This window comes from Chrysoperla carnea, chromosome 3 (assembly GCF_905475395.1).
Source record: "Chrysoperla carnea chromosome 3, inChrCarn1.1, whole genome shotgun sequence".
Lineage (NCBI taxonomy): Eukaryota > Metazoa > Arthropoda > Insecta > Neuroptera > Chrysopidae > Chrysoperla > Chrysoperla carnea.
Genome location: NC_058339.1, coordinates 19,423,570 through 19,444,987, shown reverse-complemented (window position 1 = coordinate 19,444,987; position 21,418 = coordinate 19,423,570). Strand labels below are relative to the sequence as shown.

The 21,418-nt window shown below is 28.0% G+C and overlaps 2 protein-coding genes across 2 annotated transcripts in view; one reads left to right on the top strand and one right to left on the bottom strand.

Moving 5' to 3' along the window:
* The first annotated feature begins 1,735 nt into the window (after positions 1–1,735).
* LOC123295904 lies at positions 1,736–6,946 on the top strand. Its single transcript, XM_044877365.1, has 6 exons — positions 1,736–2,152; positions 2,651–2,755; positions 3,209–3,651; positions 4,622–5,201; positions 6,221–6,325; positions 6,453–6,946. The coding sequence occupies exons 1-6, from the start codon at positions 1,813–1,815 to the stop codon at positions 6,929–6,931; spliced, it is 2,052 nt and encodes a 683-aa protein (XP_044733300.1). The 5' UTR covers positions 1,736–1,812; the 3' UTR covers positions 6,932–6,946.
* An 11,769-nt stretch (positions 6,947–18,715) lies between these two features.
* Positions 18,716–21,418, bottom strand: part of LOC123295400 (disintegrin and metalloproteinase domain-containing protein unc-71) — an 877,985-nt gene continuing 875,282 nt past the window's right edge. The window contains exons 22-24 of the mRNA XM_044876741.1: positions 20,559–20,737; positions 20,237–20,476; positions 18,716–19,150 (exon numbers count right to left, since the gene is read on the bottom strand). Coding sequence (XP_044732676.1) covers positions 18,787–19,150; positions 20,237–20,476; positions 20,559–20,737 — 783 coding nt within the window. The 3' untranslated portion in view covers positions 18,716–18,786. The remainder of the gene's footprint in view (positions 19,151–20,236; positions 20,477–20,558; positions 20,738–21,418) is intronic.

Sequence of the window (21,418 nt, the reverse complement as noted above, 5' to 3'; positions counted from 1 at the left end):
AAAGATTAAAACAAAAAAAGTTGAGTTATAAAATCATTCCAGGACTTTCAGGACACCTAACGCAAATATCATTTACTTCAAAATCCTTCTGTTCAATTTTTCATTCCGTCCATAGTAAACTAATTAAAAATCGATTTTAATGTATATTTAAATATAAAAAAATATTGTATAAAGTATAAATTACAATAAAACTAGTTATTTAGGATCAAATTATTATTAACAAAAACAAAATAAAAATATTATTAATAAAAAAAGAAAAACAATATTAAATAAATTGTGTAAAATAAAAAAAATTATTTTTTATTAATAAAAAACTGAAGTATTCTTATTATATAAATAAATAATAAATAAAATATTATATTATTTTATTTTTAATTAATTATTAAAAACAATGTTATTATCATTTTACAACAAAACACCAACCTGTGATGGTTAATTCTTAGAAATATTTTTAGGATAAAACAAAAAATACGATTATTTTAATAATTATTAAATAAATATTAATTATTATTAAAAAAAAAGAAAAGAAACCACTGTTGTATCACAATTATATTAATGCTATTTTGTGTTTGTAGTTAGTAATTAATGAATTTTATGTTTTATGTGAAAAACTATACATATTATTACTATTTTAAAATACATATAAGACTATCAAAATTATATATTGTTTTTGTTTTCTTGTTCCCGTTTGATTAGGCTGGTATTATTTCTTTTCAGATAAGATCATAAAGCGAATATTTCATGATTCTTTTTATCTGGCTTGGGGTGGGACACACGTAGACCTATGTTTCGTTGTGATATCGAAAAAAGTTAACTTCTCCGGGCAGTACTCCATGCATTATTTGGAGCTGTTTAAGAACAGGGGCTGGGCTTTGAGTGCTTTGTCATCAACAGACTTAAACTCAGTAGTCGTCAAAAAAAGACTAGTTCAAGCGGGTCCTTCTATTCATGGCAAGCTGGTCCGTAACGAGGGCGTGGTGAAGAAGATACTCGCCACCGGCACAACGGAAATAGAGGCACAAAACAAAACGTATGTTTGATAAAAAAACAAAAAGTTAGTAAAGAATCATGTAAAAGGCGCTCATTAATTTACAATATTAGAAATATCTTGAAACCTATTAGAGCTAGGTTAATTATGCCCAAAAATTTGAAAAGTATGGACCAAATTTAGTAGGAATACATACTTGGTTTATTCCTATTGGGTAACGTAAAGAGTAGGTATAGTAAATAAAAACGAATATTTATTCTTTATACTCAAATAAATGATAAAAAAATTAACTAGAAATTATAAAAGATATTATTTCAAGGCCACATATATAAATATAACTATGAACCTTACGAACTGATTCCCCGCAAAATTATGGATGTTATTAGTCATATGTCTGAACATTTCACTAATATTCCACAATAAAACACTACCCAGTGCACACACTTGTGTTTTGTTTGATAAACATAACAGTGCAAAATAATATTGTTGAGCATTATAAATAATCAAAAATTTCTAAGAATTAAATTGGAATAGATTTGATTATTAATATCAACTGAAAGATTTGTAATTTTGCACTATAGTGTAACATTCGTGATTCGTTGTAGTTGGTGTTAAATTTGGGCAAAATAATGGTAGAGTGTTCAAAAAGTAGTGAGCAAAACATTACAGCAATAACGAATAATGAATATCATTTCAGCGAAGAAATTATTTTAAATCAACTAAATCAATTTAACAAAGAAAATAATAAACGCATAAATATAGAAAAACAAGAAGGTTCAAAAAATGGAACTTTATCAAAAACGTTGATAAGCCAAACAAATGAAATGATAATACATGAATCTAAACAATCATCAAACTTGAGTGTGAATTTACATGATATACGATTACAAAAAGAAGATATTCAGGTCACAAATAAATCGAATGATTCTAGTATTACTGGAAATGAAGTTAAGCTAGTTAAGGAAATATTAAAAAATGTTTTAAATGGAAATACTGAACTTGGTGGATATACTAGTTTTGGCGATGTAAGCATTGAAAGTTCAAGCCAAGTTCATGTGGGTAACATAACATACATTAATGGTCCTGTAAATATTAATTATAATGTAAATAAAGTCGAGTATAGCACTGATATCAAACAAGAAATACATGTATCTATGCCTCTCGGTAAGTCATTTTTCGAAAAGCGTATATTTTATTATATGCACTTGAAATAGAAGAGTCGAATTCATTAATGTAAATTTTTTTGGGTAGAATTAATAATATAAAAATCAAATTATTTTTTTCGCTGAATTAATGAGTGTTTAGTCTATTCGACTAAGTATAAGGAAAAGAAGTAGGCTACAACTGAGTTAGAGTTCGTTCAAACCAAAGAAGCAACGAGCAAGAGAGAGTTATAATGATGTACATATATGTGCCAATTTGTTTGGCCACTTTTGGTCACGTTTTTTTTTTTTTCAATCTCATATCTTGTTTTGATTAATCGTTGTTAGTTTAAAATTTTGCTTTTCTAATATTATATCAAGCGCGCATCTAGGGCTAGTCATAAGGTTCGTATTAGGTAATGTACTTCGATTTATTCAATAAATATTTTCCCAGTTGAAAATAATATTACAATTTTGTGTAAATTATATTAATTCACCCTTATTATTCATTTGTTTAAAGAAACACCTCCCACAATTCCAATGATTTATCGAGATATGTGGTTAGCTGAGCCTCCATATGAAGAATTATTTAGAACAAATCCAGCCGCAAATCTAGTAATTATTTGTAAGTAGTATTATCCGTTTTACTCATAAATGTTTTTTGGTAATGGAAACTTTTACCGAATCTACTCATGCATATACTTTACGATACATCTTGTCAATGGTTTCTGACATTCTTTGAGACATTTTAAAGTAAGTAAAAAATCAGTCCAGTTAAATGGTATTTCACAAAAGTTGTTAGTGTCTTCAATAACGTAACTAAAACTGGCTGCATGAAAGTAATTAACTGATTACAGTAGAGTCTCGGTAATTGATTCAAAAACAAAATGAATGAATCTGATTCAAAAAACAAAATGGTAAGCAACAAATTGCCTTAAAAAAATTGTTGAGTATAATACCACCATCGTCGGATGTATAAAAAGCTTGTTTAAAAATTAATTCAAAGTCAATGATCATTTCTTTTGCACGACATGCCTATCTAATCAATGCAAAAAATAATTCGAATAATAATTTTTAGGTCATACTGCAACATCATCTTCTACTACTCAATCAGGAAATATAAGTGCTGTTCGATTAATTCAAACATTTCATATTGAAAGTAACGGATGGAGTGATATCGGATATAATTTTCTAATTGGCTGTGATGGACAAGTGTATGAAGGTCGTGGCTGGCGGAAAGTTGGAGCGCATAGTAAAGGATTTAACCAAAACTCATTGGGTATTACATTCATTGGAACGTTTAACACCACCTTACCATCTCAAAAAGCTTTAGATGTCTGTCATCGATTGATTGCATTTGGTGTCCAACAAGGAATGATTGATACTGACTATCAATTGATTGGACATTGTCAGTGTCGTCCATTCCTTAGCCCTGGAAATGCATTGTATGAAACTATAAAAACATGGCCACATTGGAAAGCTGATTTTACAGATAATCAATTAATTGAAAATCCTGATAATTAACACGCTTATTGAAAATTAAGAGATAACTATTTTGCACAAGAAAAATGCCCAAAACTACCGGACCATGTTTTTAGTGCATAATACCTATTAGGTACTGTATTTTTTTATTTTTAATATTTTTAATTTTTTTTATATAAAGCGAGTCACTTCACATTTTACTTAAAAATGGATTATGGATTGTAACTGAGTTTTATTAGTTATAAAATAAATGATTCTTTTCTTTTTTTTGCAAAAATTATTGAAATTTAAAAAAAAAAGTTTGTAAATTAAAAAAAATTATGTGTTTTATGTAGTTATTTTGTACCTTCAACCTTAGAATCGATTTAATATGAGTTATTGAGGTCTAAATACGTGTACCTTAGAGTTAAAGTTATGTGCGAGAGAACGGGAATAGTCGACTAGAGTGTTAAAGATCTGAACATGGCGTATCTAGTATTCTAGATATGTCCTTTTGTCAAAACATTTCCATCTGGTCATGACTCACGACCAGTAGTCCGGGTGAAATCTATAATAGGTACTACAAACCTGACTCTGATGCATCTGTAACAAATAACAAATAAAATCGCTTGAATAAGAACCGAAGTAACCGACCCCAACCACATCATAAATTTAATTGTATAATCGGATGTAGTTTAAAATAAATAAAAATGAAAAATAATGATGTGGGTGGCCTCTTTTATGGAAGAATGTCTGAAACTACCAAATTAACGTAACTAAATATATGAATTAAAAAATCTAAAGAAACATAGAACACTCAAGACAATCAAGATCAAATTATCATTCAAACAAACAAAAAATCAAAATCGATTTCTTGATTTGTTAAAAATTATCCTTTAATAGTTTTGATGAGTATATTTAAATTCAAGTTCAAGTGCATATTTTAGAAAAATTACATTGATAAACATTTATTATCAACTAAATCGTCTGTTTATTTTTGGCGTATGAATTCTGATGATTAGTGTTTTAGTTCTTGTCAAATTTTGAGACACATTTCGTTGATTTGAGAAAAATGATGGAGGAATTTATAAAAACTAGTGAGACAAAGCCCGTAGGAATAAGGAACGATGAAAACAATAATCGTGATGACAGCGTATTAACGCAGTTAGAACAATTTAGCAAAGAAAGTGATGAACATATAAATAACGAGAAACAAGAGCGTTTGGGAAATGCAGTTTTATCAAAAATGTTGATAAACCAAGCAAATGAAATGACTATACATGAAACTAAACAAGCATCTCAAATAAGCGTAAATTTAAATGATATTCTATTACAAAAAAAAGACATTCAAATAACAAATAAGTCGAATGATTCTAGTATTAATGGAAATGAAGTTGAATTAGTTAAGGAAATATTCAAAAATGTTTTAAATGAAAATACTGAGCTTTGTGGATATACTAGTTTTGGCGATGTAAGCATTGAAAGTTCAAGCCAAGTTCATGTGGGAAACATCACATACATTAATGGTCCTGTAAATATTAATTATAATGTGAATAAAGTCGAGTATAGCACTGATATCAAACAAGAAATACATATATCTACGCCTCTGGGTAAGTTATATTTTGGAAAACTTTCACTTTATTTTTATTTCGACAAAATAGAGATATACGCCATTTGTGTGAATCGTCATCCTTTAATCCGTGTGGTAAAAGTATTCACATCGTTCGTACTTTATTGCCTACCACCACTGGTAGGCAATTGAAAATTTATCGCAATGGGGTTGTGCACCAATGTATATAAAATTGCCACGCAAAAAACATTGGTATAATGCTATTTTCTGTTTTAATTTGTACTTAACGTTTTCTTCCATCGTCACCAAATGAAGTTCCATCCACAATTTCCTATGTAACTATCAAATCGTTAAAACTAGTAAGCGAATAAACCAACTTACCTCTTTTTATTCATTACGTACTTTTCTTGGTCGAAATACTGGTATAGTCCATGAGAACACGTGCTCCATCCATATATATCAATGGAAGGCTCTAAAATAAAATAAAATTAGTGCTTTATTGATCTACCCGCCAGCCTTCGAACTAAGCTCAGTTGGAAAGCTGACATTAATTACTTTGATATTATTATCAAAAAAAGAGATGTTTTCACCCTCCTGAAAGTTGTTAATGAATCCCAATTTTAGAATGTTATCTTTCTAGGTTCGAAGATTGATATGACAGATAATCAATCTTTTTTTAACACGCTTTTATTATATTGCCCTGAGTGTATGTATGTATCTAACGGAATCTTTCAACATAATTTTCCGCAGTATGGAGAAGTCCGATTGACTGGAAAATTTGCACTATTATAAAAAAATGATGGTAATACAGTATTTCAATAACTTTCCGAGTATCCTGGCCAACATTGTCAGGATATTTTTAATACTTATTTAAAATTCAAAACTTGCGGTACTAGATTTCTGTCAAATCAACTAAGATAAAGGATTAATGTAAAGAGCACCCCTCCTTGAATGCAGAATTTGTCGTTTGTGTCCCTTATTTTTAGGTTGATCCCGACAGCACAATAACAATTGTCTTTTGTGTAATTTATAATAATCGACATTAATATTTTTTTAAAGAAACGCCACATACAATTCCAATGGTGTATCGGGATATGTGGTTAGCTAAGTCACCGTACGAAGAACCTTTGAGAACAGATAAAGCTGCAAAATTGATAATTATCTGTAAGTAGCAATATGTGATTCATCCCGATTTCACATATTTTTTTCTTATGAAGATTTTCCTCCAAAATACTACTTTGATAATAAAAGCTTCTATCAACTTATTATAAATTTTTTAAATAATTTACAGGTCACACACAAACATCACCTTGTACTAACAGAGCAGGCAATGAAAGTTGTGTTCGTCTAATACAATCATATCACATGGAAAGTAACGGATGGAATGATATCGGATATAATTTTCTTATCGGTTGTGATGGACGAGTATATGAAGGCTGTGGTTGGCGAAGAGTTGGTAGACATAGTAAAGGATTTAACGAAAACTCACTGGGTATCGCATTCATTGGTACATTTAACGACACGTTACCATCTCAAAAAGCTATAGATGTTTGTCATGGATTGATTGCTTATGGCGTAGAAAAAGGAATGATTGATACTAATTATGAATTAATTGGACATTGTCAGTGTCGTTCATTTTCTAGTCCGGGCAAAACCTTATTTAAAGCCATTCAAACATGGCCACATTGGGCACCTAATTTTACAGAAAATATGCATATTATGAACATAAGCGATCAATATAACGAAAATTCTGTTTCTGATGATCGGTGAGATATAGATATTTAATGAACTAACCGTACCTATTTAGTATTTTATAATTAATATAACTACTCTTGTAGTTACAACTTTTTACTCTTTAAATTATACAAAAAGTTTCTTTTGTTCTAAAATTTATTGCCAATATGTACAAATATAGGATTGGAATTTTTTGACCAAATCGTAATCACTAATTAGTGATCTAAAAATCCATAAAAAGACTTTTTTATTCAGATCAAAAACGCCACTTCCAAAATATTTAAAATTCCCAACAGTACAAAAATTTTCAACTTTGTTTCTGGTATGATAACGAACAAACTGACGTATCGTACAAGTATATCTTGTTTTCCTGACGAATAGGGTACTATCGTCAAAAATAAATCATGAAATTTGAAAAAAGTTAAAATTTATGTAAAAATATACTTAAATATTCTGATTTCGAGTCATAAAAGCACATTTTTCTTTTATAATTTTAAAATTAAAAATCGTAATTTGTAAACTGTATACCACGTGACCGAAAACGCGGGTAAGTCCTGCTGTGATGTCATAGCGGTATGAGTCATAGACCATCAGTTAGTTCAGTTTAGACAGTTGGGTATAATATATACATAGATAATAAGTATTTAGATTTATTATAATTAGATGTCTATGAATATATCTGTCAAACTTATTTGTGTTATTTCGTATAGTGATACCCATATTACGTCATCAAATTGGATGCCCGCGTTTTTGACAGTTTAAAAAAGGTTTAAAATTTAAGTTTTGGGTAAGAAAGCGTGCGTATTTTTCCGAAATAAATTTTTGGTTCCTTTTTATTAGCAAAATCAACATTTTGAAGTCCTTTTTAAAAAATAGTGCAATACCCTATTAAGGATAAAATATTTTATGGAATTTTGAAAAAATCAAATATTTTAGGTAATAATTATTTTATTAGGCAGTGTTCTTAGTGTAACACTATTATGTACAGTTTTCTTTAATTTTTTTTCTTTTTTTTTTCTTGTATTATATAAAACGATTTATGTTACCACATTTTTATGTGCATTAAATTAGGAAAGTTATTTTTTTTTATTTAATACTTTCCATTTATAATAATTTTTTTGCGTTTTTATTTTTTTAAATAATGTTTTATTTGTTGATCTCTCATGGATTGTAAGTGATTATTAGATCTAAAATAAATATTTTTTATTGCAAAAATCATTTTAAGTACTTGATTAGAGTTATTTTCAAAACTAATTTAAAAAATCATGTATTTTGAAGTCATTTTGTACTATCAACCTTAGTTTCGTTTACATTAAGATTTAAATATGTTAAAGTTGGTCAAAAATGAAACAGAAATACAAAAAACGGAGAACTGTCCGGGATAGTGCTTGCAATTGATGTTCTGTTTGTTTATTGATGATATCTAAGATGGCATCACAGTACAATGTAGCGTATTCACACCTATACCTGGTGTATTCTAGATAAATGACATTGCATACACATAGTGCAATAATTTTTAAGGACTAACGCTTGTGGTTAAAGATGGCAGGCAATTTTTCTTGAATAGGATACTTGTTACTTGATACTTAATCATGGATACTTGAGATCATGATAGAATTAGACAAGGTATGAGCTTGCGCAGGTAGGGGTAAGTTAAAGGCCTTCTCTCAACTCGGTAATCTCTCTCGCGCGGTACCCAATCGCCGCCATATTGATTATTTGATTAGATTCGAGCTGTCAAGTTGCTCAATGTTTTGTTTACATATTTGCAATGTCAAGTTGTCTCATAAAAATTTCAAAAGCCTAAAAATAACCTAAAATTGTAAAACCCTAATTAAAAATAATACTAAAATTGCCAAAATTGTGTTCATGCTTTTAACAACATTTGAATCAGGAAGCGGTAAGAAGCTAAGATGGCGTCGACTGGGTACGTGCGTGAACTGAATCAAAACTCGTCCACACACCTTGTCTAATTCTACCATGCTTGAGATAAAAATATTTTTAGAATAATAAAATTATAATGTTGTATTTGAATGATGAAGTATCATTAGAGTTGTATCGGCTTTGTGCTGTTTATTGTCTGAAGAACCAATTAAGAAGTTAGCACATTTAAAACATTGTACAATCAATCTCACCTTCAGTTACTGTGGTCCTGTAATCCTGTTCAAAATACGGGAACTTCCTCTTATCTCAGAAATTAAAGACTTTAGAGAAAAATGGGTTAATGATTGTTTGGTTTGAAAAGTTTATTATAATTAAATGATTATAACCTTGAATTAAATTATTGTTTAAAACTGATAACAGACATAAGGAAACTTTCAATCGAAAATTTATTCTTTATAAAAAAGACCAGATTTGTCCCTATCTCCTATTTCAGTTTTCAAAGTCTATTCTATGGTAAGTCCCTCACCTTTTGGTGGTCAGAGTTCTGCTGGTGGCTGGATTTCTCATTTATTATCTTTTATGATAATTATACTACGTTTCGTGGTATGTTAAATAATACAGATAAAATATGTTTAGAATTTAATTTGTTAACTGCAAAAGTGAATTTGTTTTCTACTATAAAAACAGAGTGATGCACTTCTTTAATGACCGCATGATTCTTAATAATTGACAAATATTAGTTATTTTTTTAAAAATTTCTTCTATGATGAAATACTAATAATAAGAAGTAATATTATTTGATCAATTACTAAAAGATAAATTTTTAAGAGATGATTTTCAAATTATGAAAATCATCGAATCATGATTTTTGCAACAAAATTATGAGTAGGAAAATTTCATGAGAAATAAGTAGTACATATTATATAATACTCTAAATAAAATCAAAATTTTGATAAATGTATATTGATGTTGTTTTCTTACGGTGTTTTTAATTATTTGACTTCTTTTTTTTTTTTGATAAATTTAAACATTTAAGTGCGTTTTTAGTAAATGAACAAGTATATAAACGGAAATCTCCGATATTATAGTTTTCAATGAGCAAGTAATAATTTTTAAAAATAATAAAAATTGAGATGAAAATGTGTTGAGAAAAATTTAAGAATTTTGCATCATTTTGGCACGTTCAATTTTTTTTTAATTCAATAATATTTTTGATTAGTGTGGTATTTTGTGTTTTGTAGGTGAATGGTGTAAGTGATTTTTTTAAAATAATTTTTATGTAGTAAAATAGGATTGAAGTCCACAAAATATTGCATTTTGAAGTGTATTTTTTTTTATATATAAGTATATATAATTATAATTTTATTTTACTATATAAAAAAAGAACTATTATAAATAATAAATAATATTTTGTATTTCAGTTTTAATTATTGTTTTTTCATAAACATATGAGATTTTTGCTTACGAAGGCCATTAATTGGCAATTAAATTCGAAAAATTAGTCAACGTACTGTTTATTCACAAATATAATTTACAGTACATTGTTTTAGAATATATGCTCTATGAAAAATAATTGATATTCAATTTAAAAAATAAAATAATTATAATATCGAGTCATACGTACGTATATCAAAACAATTAGGAGATTTCGATTGTTTGTTCATCATTTGTTAGTTAAAGCTTCCGTTGCAATGAAATACGTTATATTTCACCAAAAATACCATACGAAAATAACAGTTAAGCATATTTAGAGAAATTGGAGGATAGCAGATAGCACAGTGCATCGCATTTAAGATGGAGACACCCTCATATTTTCGTTATTTGTAAGAATTTCGATTTGAAATTTTTCACAGTCATGCAAGGTGATTTGTAACTAATTGATTTTTTAAGATAATGAAATCTGAGCTTTAAACTCAGCCTACTATAAATTGACAAATAGAGCCAATTCTTTATATTTTGCCCAGCGTCAGAGATGGCTAGAGATATCGAAAAAAACTATAGGAATGATTATGGAATTAGCTTTTTCAATTTTTTTATTAATTTGGTCTTACCTCAAAATTTTTATAAATTTATTGAAATATTTGAATACATAACACTATGAAATCAATTTGTCCAGTTTTTATATTCCATAGCACACTAGTTATAAAAGTATATATTTTAATTGTATAACTAGTGTTCTATGGAATCTAAAAACTGGACAAATTGATTTAATGGTGTTATTATGTATTCAAATATTTCAATAAACTTGTAATAACTTTGAGTGCGAACCAAAATAATGAAAAAACTAAAAAATGCGAATTTTGTCAAGAAAATTAGTATATCGGTATTAAAACATTATCTGAGCATTTTTGACGCTAGGCAAAATAATAAGAATCGGACCTATTTGTCAATTTGTAGTTGGCTGAGTTTAAAGTTCAGATGTCAGATGACTGTTGACATGACTGGCGTGACCCAAAATTTCAATTCGATATTCTTATAACGAAAATATGACGGTGCCTTCATCTTAAACGCGACACACTGTATATATCCATATAAAATCTATTATCTGTCAGTATGCATAGAGTGCAGAATACTACGCACGCGTAAATGCTTATAATATTCTTTATAATTCATTGTACACAATGATCGTATCATAAATGTAATAATTCTGCCTATAATTTTAAATAAATGATATTAATATTTATTGAAAAATACTAATGGGAAAAAATCTTTGTGTGAAAACTTATTTTAATAATACATATAATGAATTTTGAAAAACTTATAAATATTCCTGCGAAAAATTTCCTTTCAAATTATGAAAAACTGGACATGTACAATTGAAAAGGTGTTTTTATCCAGACGATTAATTACCGGTTTGCTAATTTTAAAAGTTTTGATAACATTTTTAAAAAAATTTCTGTTATCTAATCATTGTCCTATTATGTTAACTACCATTATCACTTTCTTATCTTTTAATGTTTTATAACATATTTCTTCATTAGGAAGCTTGAACTAAAATTGAAAACATTTAAAAACAAAATACATTTTATAAAAATTTTAGTCGGCTAATTACAAGGTTGTCCTAATTTGTTTTGATAAATGTAAATAGGTTTTACGTGGAACTATTACATCATGGGATAATATAAACGTCAACATACAGGAATTATTCACACAAAATAAAATGGAAAATTTCCAATAAATTGAAATCAATTATTTGCATATGTTGTGTTTTTTTTTTGTTTTAAATATTTTTTTAAATATAATTTTTTTAATAATATTTACACAGGCATGCTGGTCGGTTACCGCTACATAATTTTTTGAATTAATGTTTTTTTTCTCTACTCGGGACAATACGGGGCACACGTTAGAACCTTGATTTATCTATTTTAGATTTTTGTGTTCTTTTTTGAATGTTTATACAACTTACAAATATTTAAATATAGAATATAAATTAAAAATAATTTAACAACAATAAATTGATAATAAACATACGCAACAATTTTTTTAAAAATTTCTTTTTTTTTTTTTTATTGAAAAGATTAAATCAATTTTTTTTATAATTGAAATAATAATTATTATTAATAATAGTTATTTCAAATTTTTATGAGTTTCGAATAAAATTGTTTGGAATTTAATAATAATAATATTTTTTTTATCAATTCATATTATAAGAAAACGATGATCACAGAATTCTGATAAGTTTGTTTATTAAAAAGTTTTACTAAAAAATAATACATTCGAAATATTGTCCAATGAAAATTCATTGGATATTTAAGGATTTATTTTCACTTGATTTAGTTTTAAAAACATTTTCAAACTCATTTGTGTGTTTGTAAACTAGTATATGAATCAATGTATTAAAAATAGAGATGTTACAATTATTTTGTATTAAATTTACAAATGTCAAGCTGTGTATACAGCAGGTATGAGCAAACATGGCTTAGAGAAGTCTCTCATACTTCTGTATCTAAAATACGAGTAAGACAGTGACAACCACAAATACGAGTAAGACAAGAGACAACATTTTTTTTTTCTACTTATCTCATTACTATAAGAGAAACTGAGATAAGTAGAATAGTCGTATACCCGTCTCGCTTCCACCTCTATGAGCAATGCGGACTTGGATAAAGAGACACACAAAAAAGTTTATGGCACACAATAAAGTTACTCGCCTGGTCTACAGTTTGTATTGAATGTAACATTTTAAAAACGAAGATATATGTTAACATGACTAGATGACTGACGATCTACGGTGAAGATAGTCTAGGTGCCGTTCATGTTAACATTTTTCAAATGTTAAATAACACGGTTGATAGACGATGTATTTTTTATATTTGTTAAATACTACAAAATGTTTGAATAGTTATATTATAGAATATGATTATCCAAAATAATTTTGTTTCGTTCGTATAAAGTCGTTAAAAAAATGGTTTTGGAAAATGGACTTAAAGAACTATCAAATGGACAATTAAAATTAATATTAGATCTATGCTAGACCGAATTCTATGCCGCCGACAAGAGTTTGCGCAAGGAGAATTTTTAAGTCAACAATGCAAAAAAATCAAAACCTTGTAAATAAAGAACTGGCAAATTTACAGTTAAAATCACAAGTTAATATTTGTTTTTTAAATAACAAGTAAGTTCCGAATAATTTAGACATCTGGACATGGACCGATTTTGGTAAAAAATTTGTGTCTGTATTTAAGTGGATGCGATGATGATTTAGATTCACATTCAAGGAATGAAAATGTTCCGCATCAAAAAATGAAAACCCATGAATAAATTGTGGAAAAGCATTTAAATAATATATTACATTACATCTTACTATTCAAATATATTTATTTGCGCTTCCTCCATATTTATCTAGAATTGTGAACAGCATTTGAATAGTATTGAGGTATTATTTATTGATTATTCGGTATTGTGAATAAGTATTTATTAGAACTTCACTGCCGAAGGCCCAGCCAGGCTGGAGGCCAGACCAAAATCCGAAGGCCAGTTATTCCTAAGTTTTAAGTTTTCACTTCCGTTGATAGTCTCCATGACTGACCATCTTAATCGTATTTTAAATTCAAAATTGACGGTTCTTTACTAACAACATATCGAAGTTACATCATTGATTGATAACATTTTGTTATTAAATTTTCCTAGTTTTAACTACGATGGGGTTTCATGTTAGTTACTCAGTTTCACTTACGTAACATCTCCGATGAACAAAAAATAATGCAAAAATTTTCAAATATATTATTTTTGTGTAAAATTGTTAAATAATAATAAATATAATATATATGTACATGTATTAATTATCAATAATACATCATATAAATGATTTAGAACATATTTATTTGTTTATTTATTTTATTTTTTTTATATTTTATTTTTTTGTCTTTATATACATAGTTTTTTTTTTGTAATTAAATATTGTTTTATATAAATTATACAACAAATTATTATACTCCTATTTAGAATCAATCATAGACTTATTAATTTTTATTTTTTTGGTTGTTTAAATATACGCGGTGCTAGAAAAATACCGAAACAGCTGAATAACGAAAAAATAATTATTTTAGAGCAAGAGTTTTATACAAAAGTTATGGGATAAAAAAGTTGTATTAAATTAAGACCATAAAATTAATCTTGGGTTTGAAGATCATTAGTGATTAAGCTAATGATCATAACTGATAAGCGATAGAGGAAAACTTCGAATTAGAAAATTGTACCTCATAAAATAAAATTAAACAACTTTTTTTTGAGAAGTGAATTTCTTTGGGAAAATTTCAGTTTTTGAACAAAATTGTGTTTTTTAGAGGAATTACTTCTTAATTTAAAGTATTCCTCTCTTATCAGTTATGAGCGAGAGTTCACTTTAAAGTGATCTTGAAATTCAAGGCTAATTTCAGGTTCCAAACTTGATCCGACTCTTTTAAACGCACAATATTTATATAAAACTGTTTTTCTAAAATCTCTATTTTTGAGTTCTTCTGCGCTGCTTTGGTACATTTTTACCATCTGTATCTCTAGATTAGTGATACCGGACACCATGAAGTACTTTAAGTACTCCAACAGATATATACACAGATTTTAATTTTTGTGATAATTAACAAGTCCACTGTTATAGTACTTGCAATAAATATAGCTGCTCTCATTTTCATTACGTTTAAGATTACGTTTAAACAGTTTTTGTTTCAAAAACAAACGCACAAATTAATAAAATTACTCCAAATTTGAGCACGGTTTTGCTTCACGGGCTGAATTTTGACTAGTTGTGCTATTGCCAAAATAAGAGAGAAATAAAAAAATTTTTGCATATACCTAAGTATAATTTCATAAATAAATCGATGTATTTTTTATTAAAACAATATAACAAAATTTATAATTTGGCTAGGCAATATTAATTAACAATTTGTTCTATTTCAAACTACGTTAAAAAAATGTATAATAAATTGTAATTTCGATTTAAGGTAGCTTAAACTAATAAAATATTTCGAATTTTAATTAGATCTTCTTCTTACAAGTTTAATTTTTTTTTTTTAAATTCCTATTGATCTTACGTTTCTGTAATATTCCATATTTTGGAATTTCTACAATGTAGCTGCTATTTAGGCGGAAAAATTCAATATTCATTTTTTTTTGAGGTAATATTATAATTTTACATTGTATTAAATTAATTGAATCAAAATATAGTAAAGATGAAAATTTTTTATTAAAAAATTGACATATTTTTTTATTGACTAACTGTCTAAAAGATAGCCCCATATGTGTTTAAAACCGACCGTACTCATTACTCTAAATGCTACGAAATAAAAATTCTAAACATGTCATAAGAAAAAATTACCAAATTTTACACCGAACATTACAAAAAAATAATTTACTGGTATTAATTTAATAAGCAAAAAAACTACACAAAATAGGTAAATTAAGGTTAATACTGCAAGATTAGACTTTGTTTGATAAGATCTTATCACAGTTTGCTGTTCTAATGATTAAAGTTTTATATTTTATGCTTGCGGTAACATACTGTATTTCTAGTTAAATTGGGACAGATTTAATTTTAATATCATGCACACGATTAAAAAAGAGTTTATTTATAAAATTTTGTTATAAAAAAAGTTTTTTAATCAAAATAATTTGAGCAAAATTTGAGTGTCATGTAAATTAAAAACTCCCGTTCATTGAATTGTAAACCACTCGCACAAAATATGAATTTTACAATAATTTTAATGTAAAATAATCGTTTACATTCACGTTTATCGATACACGAATTGCGTATTTTGAGCATTAACAATTGAGTATACATTTATTATGTACTAGTAAATATACCTGACTCGGTAGGTAAGTAATTTACCAGACATATTTATTATATTTTTCTTATAATGGTCACATTTTCTCTGTTAAAAATACTTTAACGTAAATTTTTTTGATCAAACAAAGTTATGGCGATCTCAAAAGACAGAATTATTAAAATAATACAACTAAAACACTAAAATACATTGGTGTTCATACTACAGTTTGTCGTTAGATGTCTGTAATAATATCATTTGAAAAATGTATAAAAACCAGAATCTTATAAAAACTACTTCATTTGAAATATCACATAATTAAATAATAAACATAGTCATCGTCCTTATGGGATTTTAACGCTAAGATGTCAGCGCATCGAGTATACAAAATGAAAACCATACTTGCAATGCAATATACAATATTGTAAACAACATTTCCGTAAAATAGTATACATCTATGTGAGCTAACATCTGTAGTTCTTTTTTTTTATTGCTAGATAGAGTCTTTCTTATCATTCAAATTCCTTTTTGTAATATCGCTATGAGAGTGAAATAGAGCCAGAGACGAAGTGTGATATGCGCATATATATAAAATTATACCTAGAGAGTGGTCAACCAAATTTCGCACATGTGCGGCCAATATGTCTTCGTGTAGGCAAGCAAGTTCAAAACAATAGTGTGAATTACCTCGTGTTTTAGAACCTTACTTTTGTATTATATAGCGATATATAATATTTTTGTAAACCGATTTTTGCAAACTAAGCTATAAAATGTTCACAATCAAGTCGGTTCGGCCGTTTAAGGGCTACAATGTCACTGAGAAACACACGGACGCACAGATAAACACTTTAAACTCATAATACTCCTTCTTACATCAGTATCAAAGTGGTGGTCAAGGACATCAGATGAGATGAAAAGCATACTTAGAGAGCTATCATTTTTTGGGACAAATTTTTGGAATATTTTTAATTGAAATTAAAATACTTGAGTTGACTTTGTTCTTTTGAATTATTTTTTTGAATTATGTATTTATTTTATCATTTCACTTTTCGAAATGAATTAATTGAGCCATGTTTATTTGGCCATAAATTTCCATAGTAATTATTTATATGTTAAAATTATATGTCATGCCTTTTCCAAACTGAATCGATTTTGAAGATCAACGCCAATTTTTTTAAATTTTTCGGGTACAAAACTCTAAGCGCGAACATGAAACATAGTTAAGAACACTCTCCGTTAAATTACCTTTCAAATGAAACCAAAAAAAAAAAAAAACAAAACTCGTTCATCCGTTTATTCGCTACGATGCCACAGACAGACACACACACATAGCGGTCAAACTTATAAAACTCTTTTTTTTAGTTTGAGGGTTAAAAACTTAGATTACACGTCTTAAAAGTTATAACTGTGTGTTTAGTCGAGAATCATTTGAGATCGCTGATAGCTTGTTTCTTCAACAAAAACTGTAGGATTGATGATCAGAGGAGAATACACATTGTTGTACATAATTTTTGTACATTTGATTTTAGAAAAAATCATTATTTAAAACAGCATGCGTAGAAAAAAAAAATGTAAAGCTATATATTTTTTATAAAATATGAAAAATAAAATTGTGTAAAATTATGTTAATCGTATAATTTTCTTAAGACAGTTTAAAACAATCAGTAATAATTATAAGTAATATAATAATAATTATACTATTGAAATGTTTTTAAAATAATGATAGTTGTTTTACATTTTATTTTTATTTTTTTTTTGTATGTGTTCTTGGACAGATTATAATTTAGTTGCTGTGGTCGTGTGTTATTCATTTTTGAATGAAAATGATATTCCACGCACACCCACCGCGCATACCTTTTTAACAGAGTTGTAACTTTGAATTATAGTTTTTTCACAGAATATATATATTAATGTCCGCTTCATCTTCATCAATATGGTTGTACCTAAAATTTAAAAAAGAAATTCTTTTGTGTAATAGTCTGTTCGCTAGTAACCCTGGCTAACGGGCTAAATAAATAATATTAATGCTTGATGTCTTTTATTTCGATTTTACTAAAATTTATATAAAGTTTTAAAAGTGATTATATTTAGCCGCGCATATTTTTTTTTAATCCGGATTAATAACAAATATTTTTTAATCGTTTTTAACATAAGTTTATTATAATTTTGAAAACACTAAACGTAGATCACTAGGTTTCTTTTTATATTTATTTTGTGTTTTAAAATTGAATTCATTTAATATATTTTAACATAATTTTAATAGATTTGTTTTAAATATTAAGACGTTTAACTCCACTGTCATTTAATTCATTTTTCGTGCAATGTTTTGTTCAAATTATGTTGGTTTAAAAAAAAAAAAATAAACAAAAACTTTCAATTAAATATTTTATTATAATTATTTACATTTAACACACTTTGAACAAAATATTATTTATATAAGTTTTGATTTGTTATTGAATTATTTTATTAATTATTTTTGTTAATAAAAACCACCTAATAATTAAACCGATTTTTGTTTTATACTAATTCGTTAAACACAATTGTTTTATTAAATATTTTGTTTTTTACGTCATCGAATAATTTGTTTGTTTTAATTAAGTTTAATCGTATATATATAATTTTTTGTAATATTTTCATATTTTTATTTATTTATTTACTAATGCAAGTCTTTCGTGGGCCTGTTCTTAAATAATCATATTCATTTGTGTAAATTATTCGTTTATAATTATCTATAATTAGAACATTATATCAGTGTTTATATTCTGGATAACGTTTCGGGAAGGTTGTGGATGTTGGGCCCGATTGTTCAGCACCAGATACTGAAGAGGATGCAGCTGTATCTTTTGACGAATCGTTGTCTGAATCTTGTGGTACTAATGATGGTGGTATATGTGTTGATGATGATTGATGTGTTGATGTTGTTGTTTTTGGTGGCGCGCGTGCAACAGATGCACCGCCACCACTGGAATTATCACTACTCGAACTAACTGGCGATGGAAAATATTCACGATTCGACACGTTCACTGTGCTAGTTATCCCCGGACCACCGCCGGGAAGCGTTTCCTCACTCGCCCACCGGGCTAACTGTTGTTGAGCTTGAATAAATTCATCACTAAAAAATAACGAGCCATAACAACATCATCCAGCACTAATGGCTGGCTGTTGTCCAATATTTGTAGACTAGAAACATCTACAGGAATTTCTAGCAAGCAGATATTTCATGGTCTCTAATGAGTGCTTAGTTACAATTTAATATAGATCCGATACTTGATTTTCAATATCATACTGGAGCAACACATAAAAGTAGGTACATTTATTTATTATATACACATCATGTTAACGATCTATGAATTTGATTTCATTCACCATGAATTTGGGATTTATTTGAGATAAGAAGAAAACAGCGTTGTACAAAATTGAAAATCAGTATATTTCTAAAATATCATGTTTTCAAAAATATTCAATTTTTTATTAATAGTTTCAAAAATTTTTATGTAATTTAAAATACGAGTGTTAGTATTAAATTGTAACATAATCTATAATCCTTTTTTAATTATTTACCGTCTTTACATGCATTCAAATATGCCAAGTTCGGTACAAATCGCATAAGAAGTTAAACGTGTGCTTCGAATATTTTCCTAAAAACTAATTGCTAGACCTTTAGGATTAAATTGCCTAATTTTCGAATTGACTACTTGCTCGTTTTTTTTTTTAAATCGTAGAACAGGACATAGAAATTGGTCATTGACGATGATCATGGTCACATCTCTTACTCTTAAGGATTTAAAGTGATTCTGATATTTTAGAATCACGCTAAAGATATTTGCTGTGGTAATAATTTCTATTCATGCATAATTCTGAGAGATTGTTTTACTACAGTATCGTTTCACTTACTTTAAGTTATTAAACATGAAAAAGTAACTGACTTATGAACGTCATAACTAATGGAAACTTTAAAATTCTTGAATTATTTATTCACGAAAAAATCGTTCGCAAAAGAAGAATAGATAATAGCTATGATTCAAGATGGTATAGAAATTGCATGCTATAGGCTAAAGTTTATTTGAGAAACTTTATCCGCAAATATTCAGTAGCCCTAATCCGCTGGGAGTGAAATTAAAAAAGGAAAATAGTACAACAGTGAACAGTGCAAAACTAATAAAGGAGTACATTAAAAAGGGTTTATTTTTCTACTTACCTTTCACTATCAGGTGTTTGGTCCATATTACCTCCTCTATCATGATCTGCCGATTCATAAATACCTTCATCGTCAGTATGATGCATATGATGATGTGAATGAGTATGAGACATTCCATGATGAGAATGATGATGGGATGGTGCTGGATAAGGCCCATGGCGACTACTACCACTACCTTGTGGTTGTCTATATCTTCCATATACAAAACGACTCTCCTCTTCGCCTCTACTTCGACAACGTCTATGTAATATAAAATTTAAAAGAACGACCTTTGAAATAACGTAAATAATTGTTCTTATATGTATTTACAATATGAACATACCCTTGTGACGAATCACTACACACGGTTGACGATTCGAGTCTATAATGTCTGTCAGCTTCTGTTTCAGACATTCGTATATCCTCAGAACCACTTGGACTCATGTGTCGTACACCATGATGTTCTAACTGTCTCATTAAATCCTCCAAGTTTCTAATTCGTATAGGACCACATGGAGGTACCTATTAAATTTCAAAAATGGATGGATATTCAATTATGTTAGGTGATATAGTTTATTGATGTCATTTACCGGTATGGCCATAGAAATTACAACTAAAACTTTTTGCTAAAAGGAGATGGCACAACAATCTTTGAATGGTTATAACTTCTTCGTTTTTCGAATCAATTTTAATTTCACTTTCAAATTTTTTTTTTTGGAATTAAGTCTAGTTTTACATTTTTATGGGTAATATGTCAAATTCGACATCAGGCAACTATCGTATTGTGGTAAAATTAAAATTATATGGAAAAATTAAAAGACCCAAACTTCAATAATTTTTGGGTGATGAATGCAATTCGATGAAATAAACCGCTTGCTTATCTTTATATATATTTCTTGTGTGCGTGTGTATGTAACTGAACTCCTCCTAGACGGCTGGACCGATTTTGATGAAATTTTTTGTGTGAGTTCAAGGGGATCCGAGGATGGTTTAGATTTACCATTTGGTCCCCTACAATTGTTTTTGAGGGTTCCTCACCAAAAAAATGAAATTTCATTAAATGGTGCGTGCGCATGTTAATCATATTACATTATATTACAACTTACTATGTGTACCATATATTGTTAATAGTATTCAGGTATTGTGAATAGGAATTTATAAGAGGCCAAAGGTAGAAGGTCGGGCCAGTCCAATAAATAGGAG

Excerpts from the sequence above, each read along its gene's own strand:
- LOC123295904 (XM_044877365.1), top strand. The coding sequence starts at position 1,813 with ATGATAATACATGAATCTAAACAATCATCAAACTTGAGTGTGAATTTA. Across the intron at positions 2,153-2,650 it reads ACATGTATCTATGCCTCTCG|AAACACCTCCCACAATTCCA; the intron begins GTAAGTCATTTT and ends ATTTGTTTAAAG. Across the intron at positions 5,202-6,220 it reads ACATATATCTACGCCTCTGG|AAACGCCACATACAATTCCA; the intron begins GTAAGTTATATT and ends ATTTTTTTAAAG.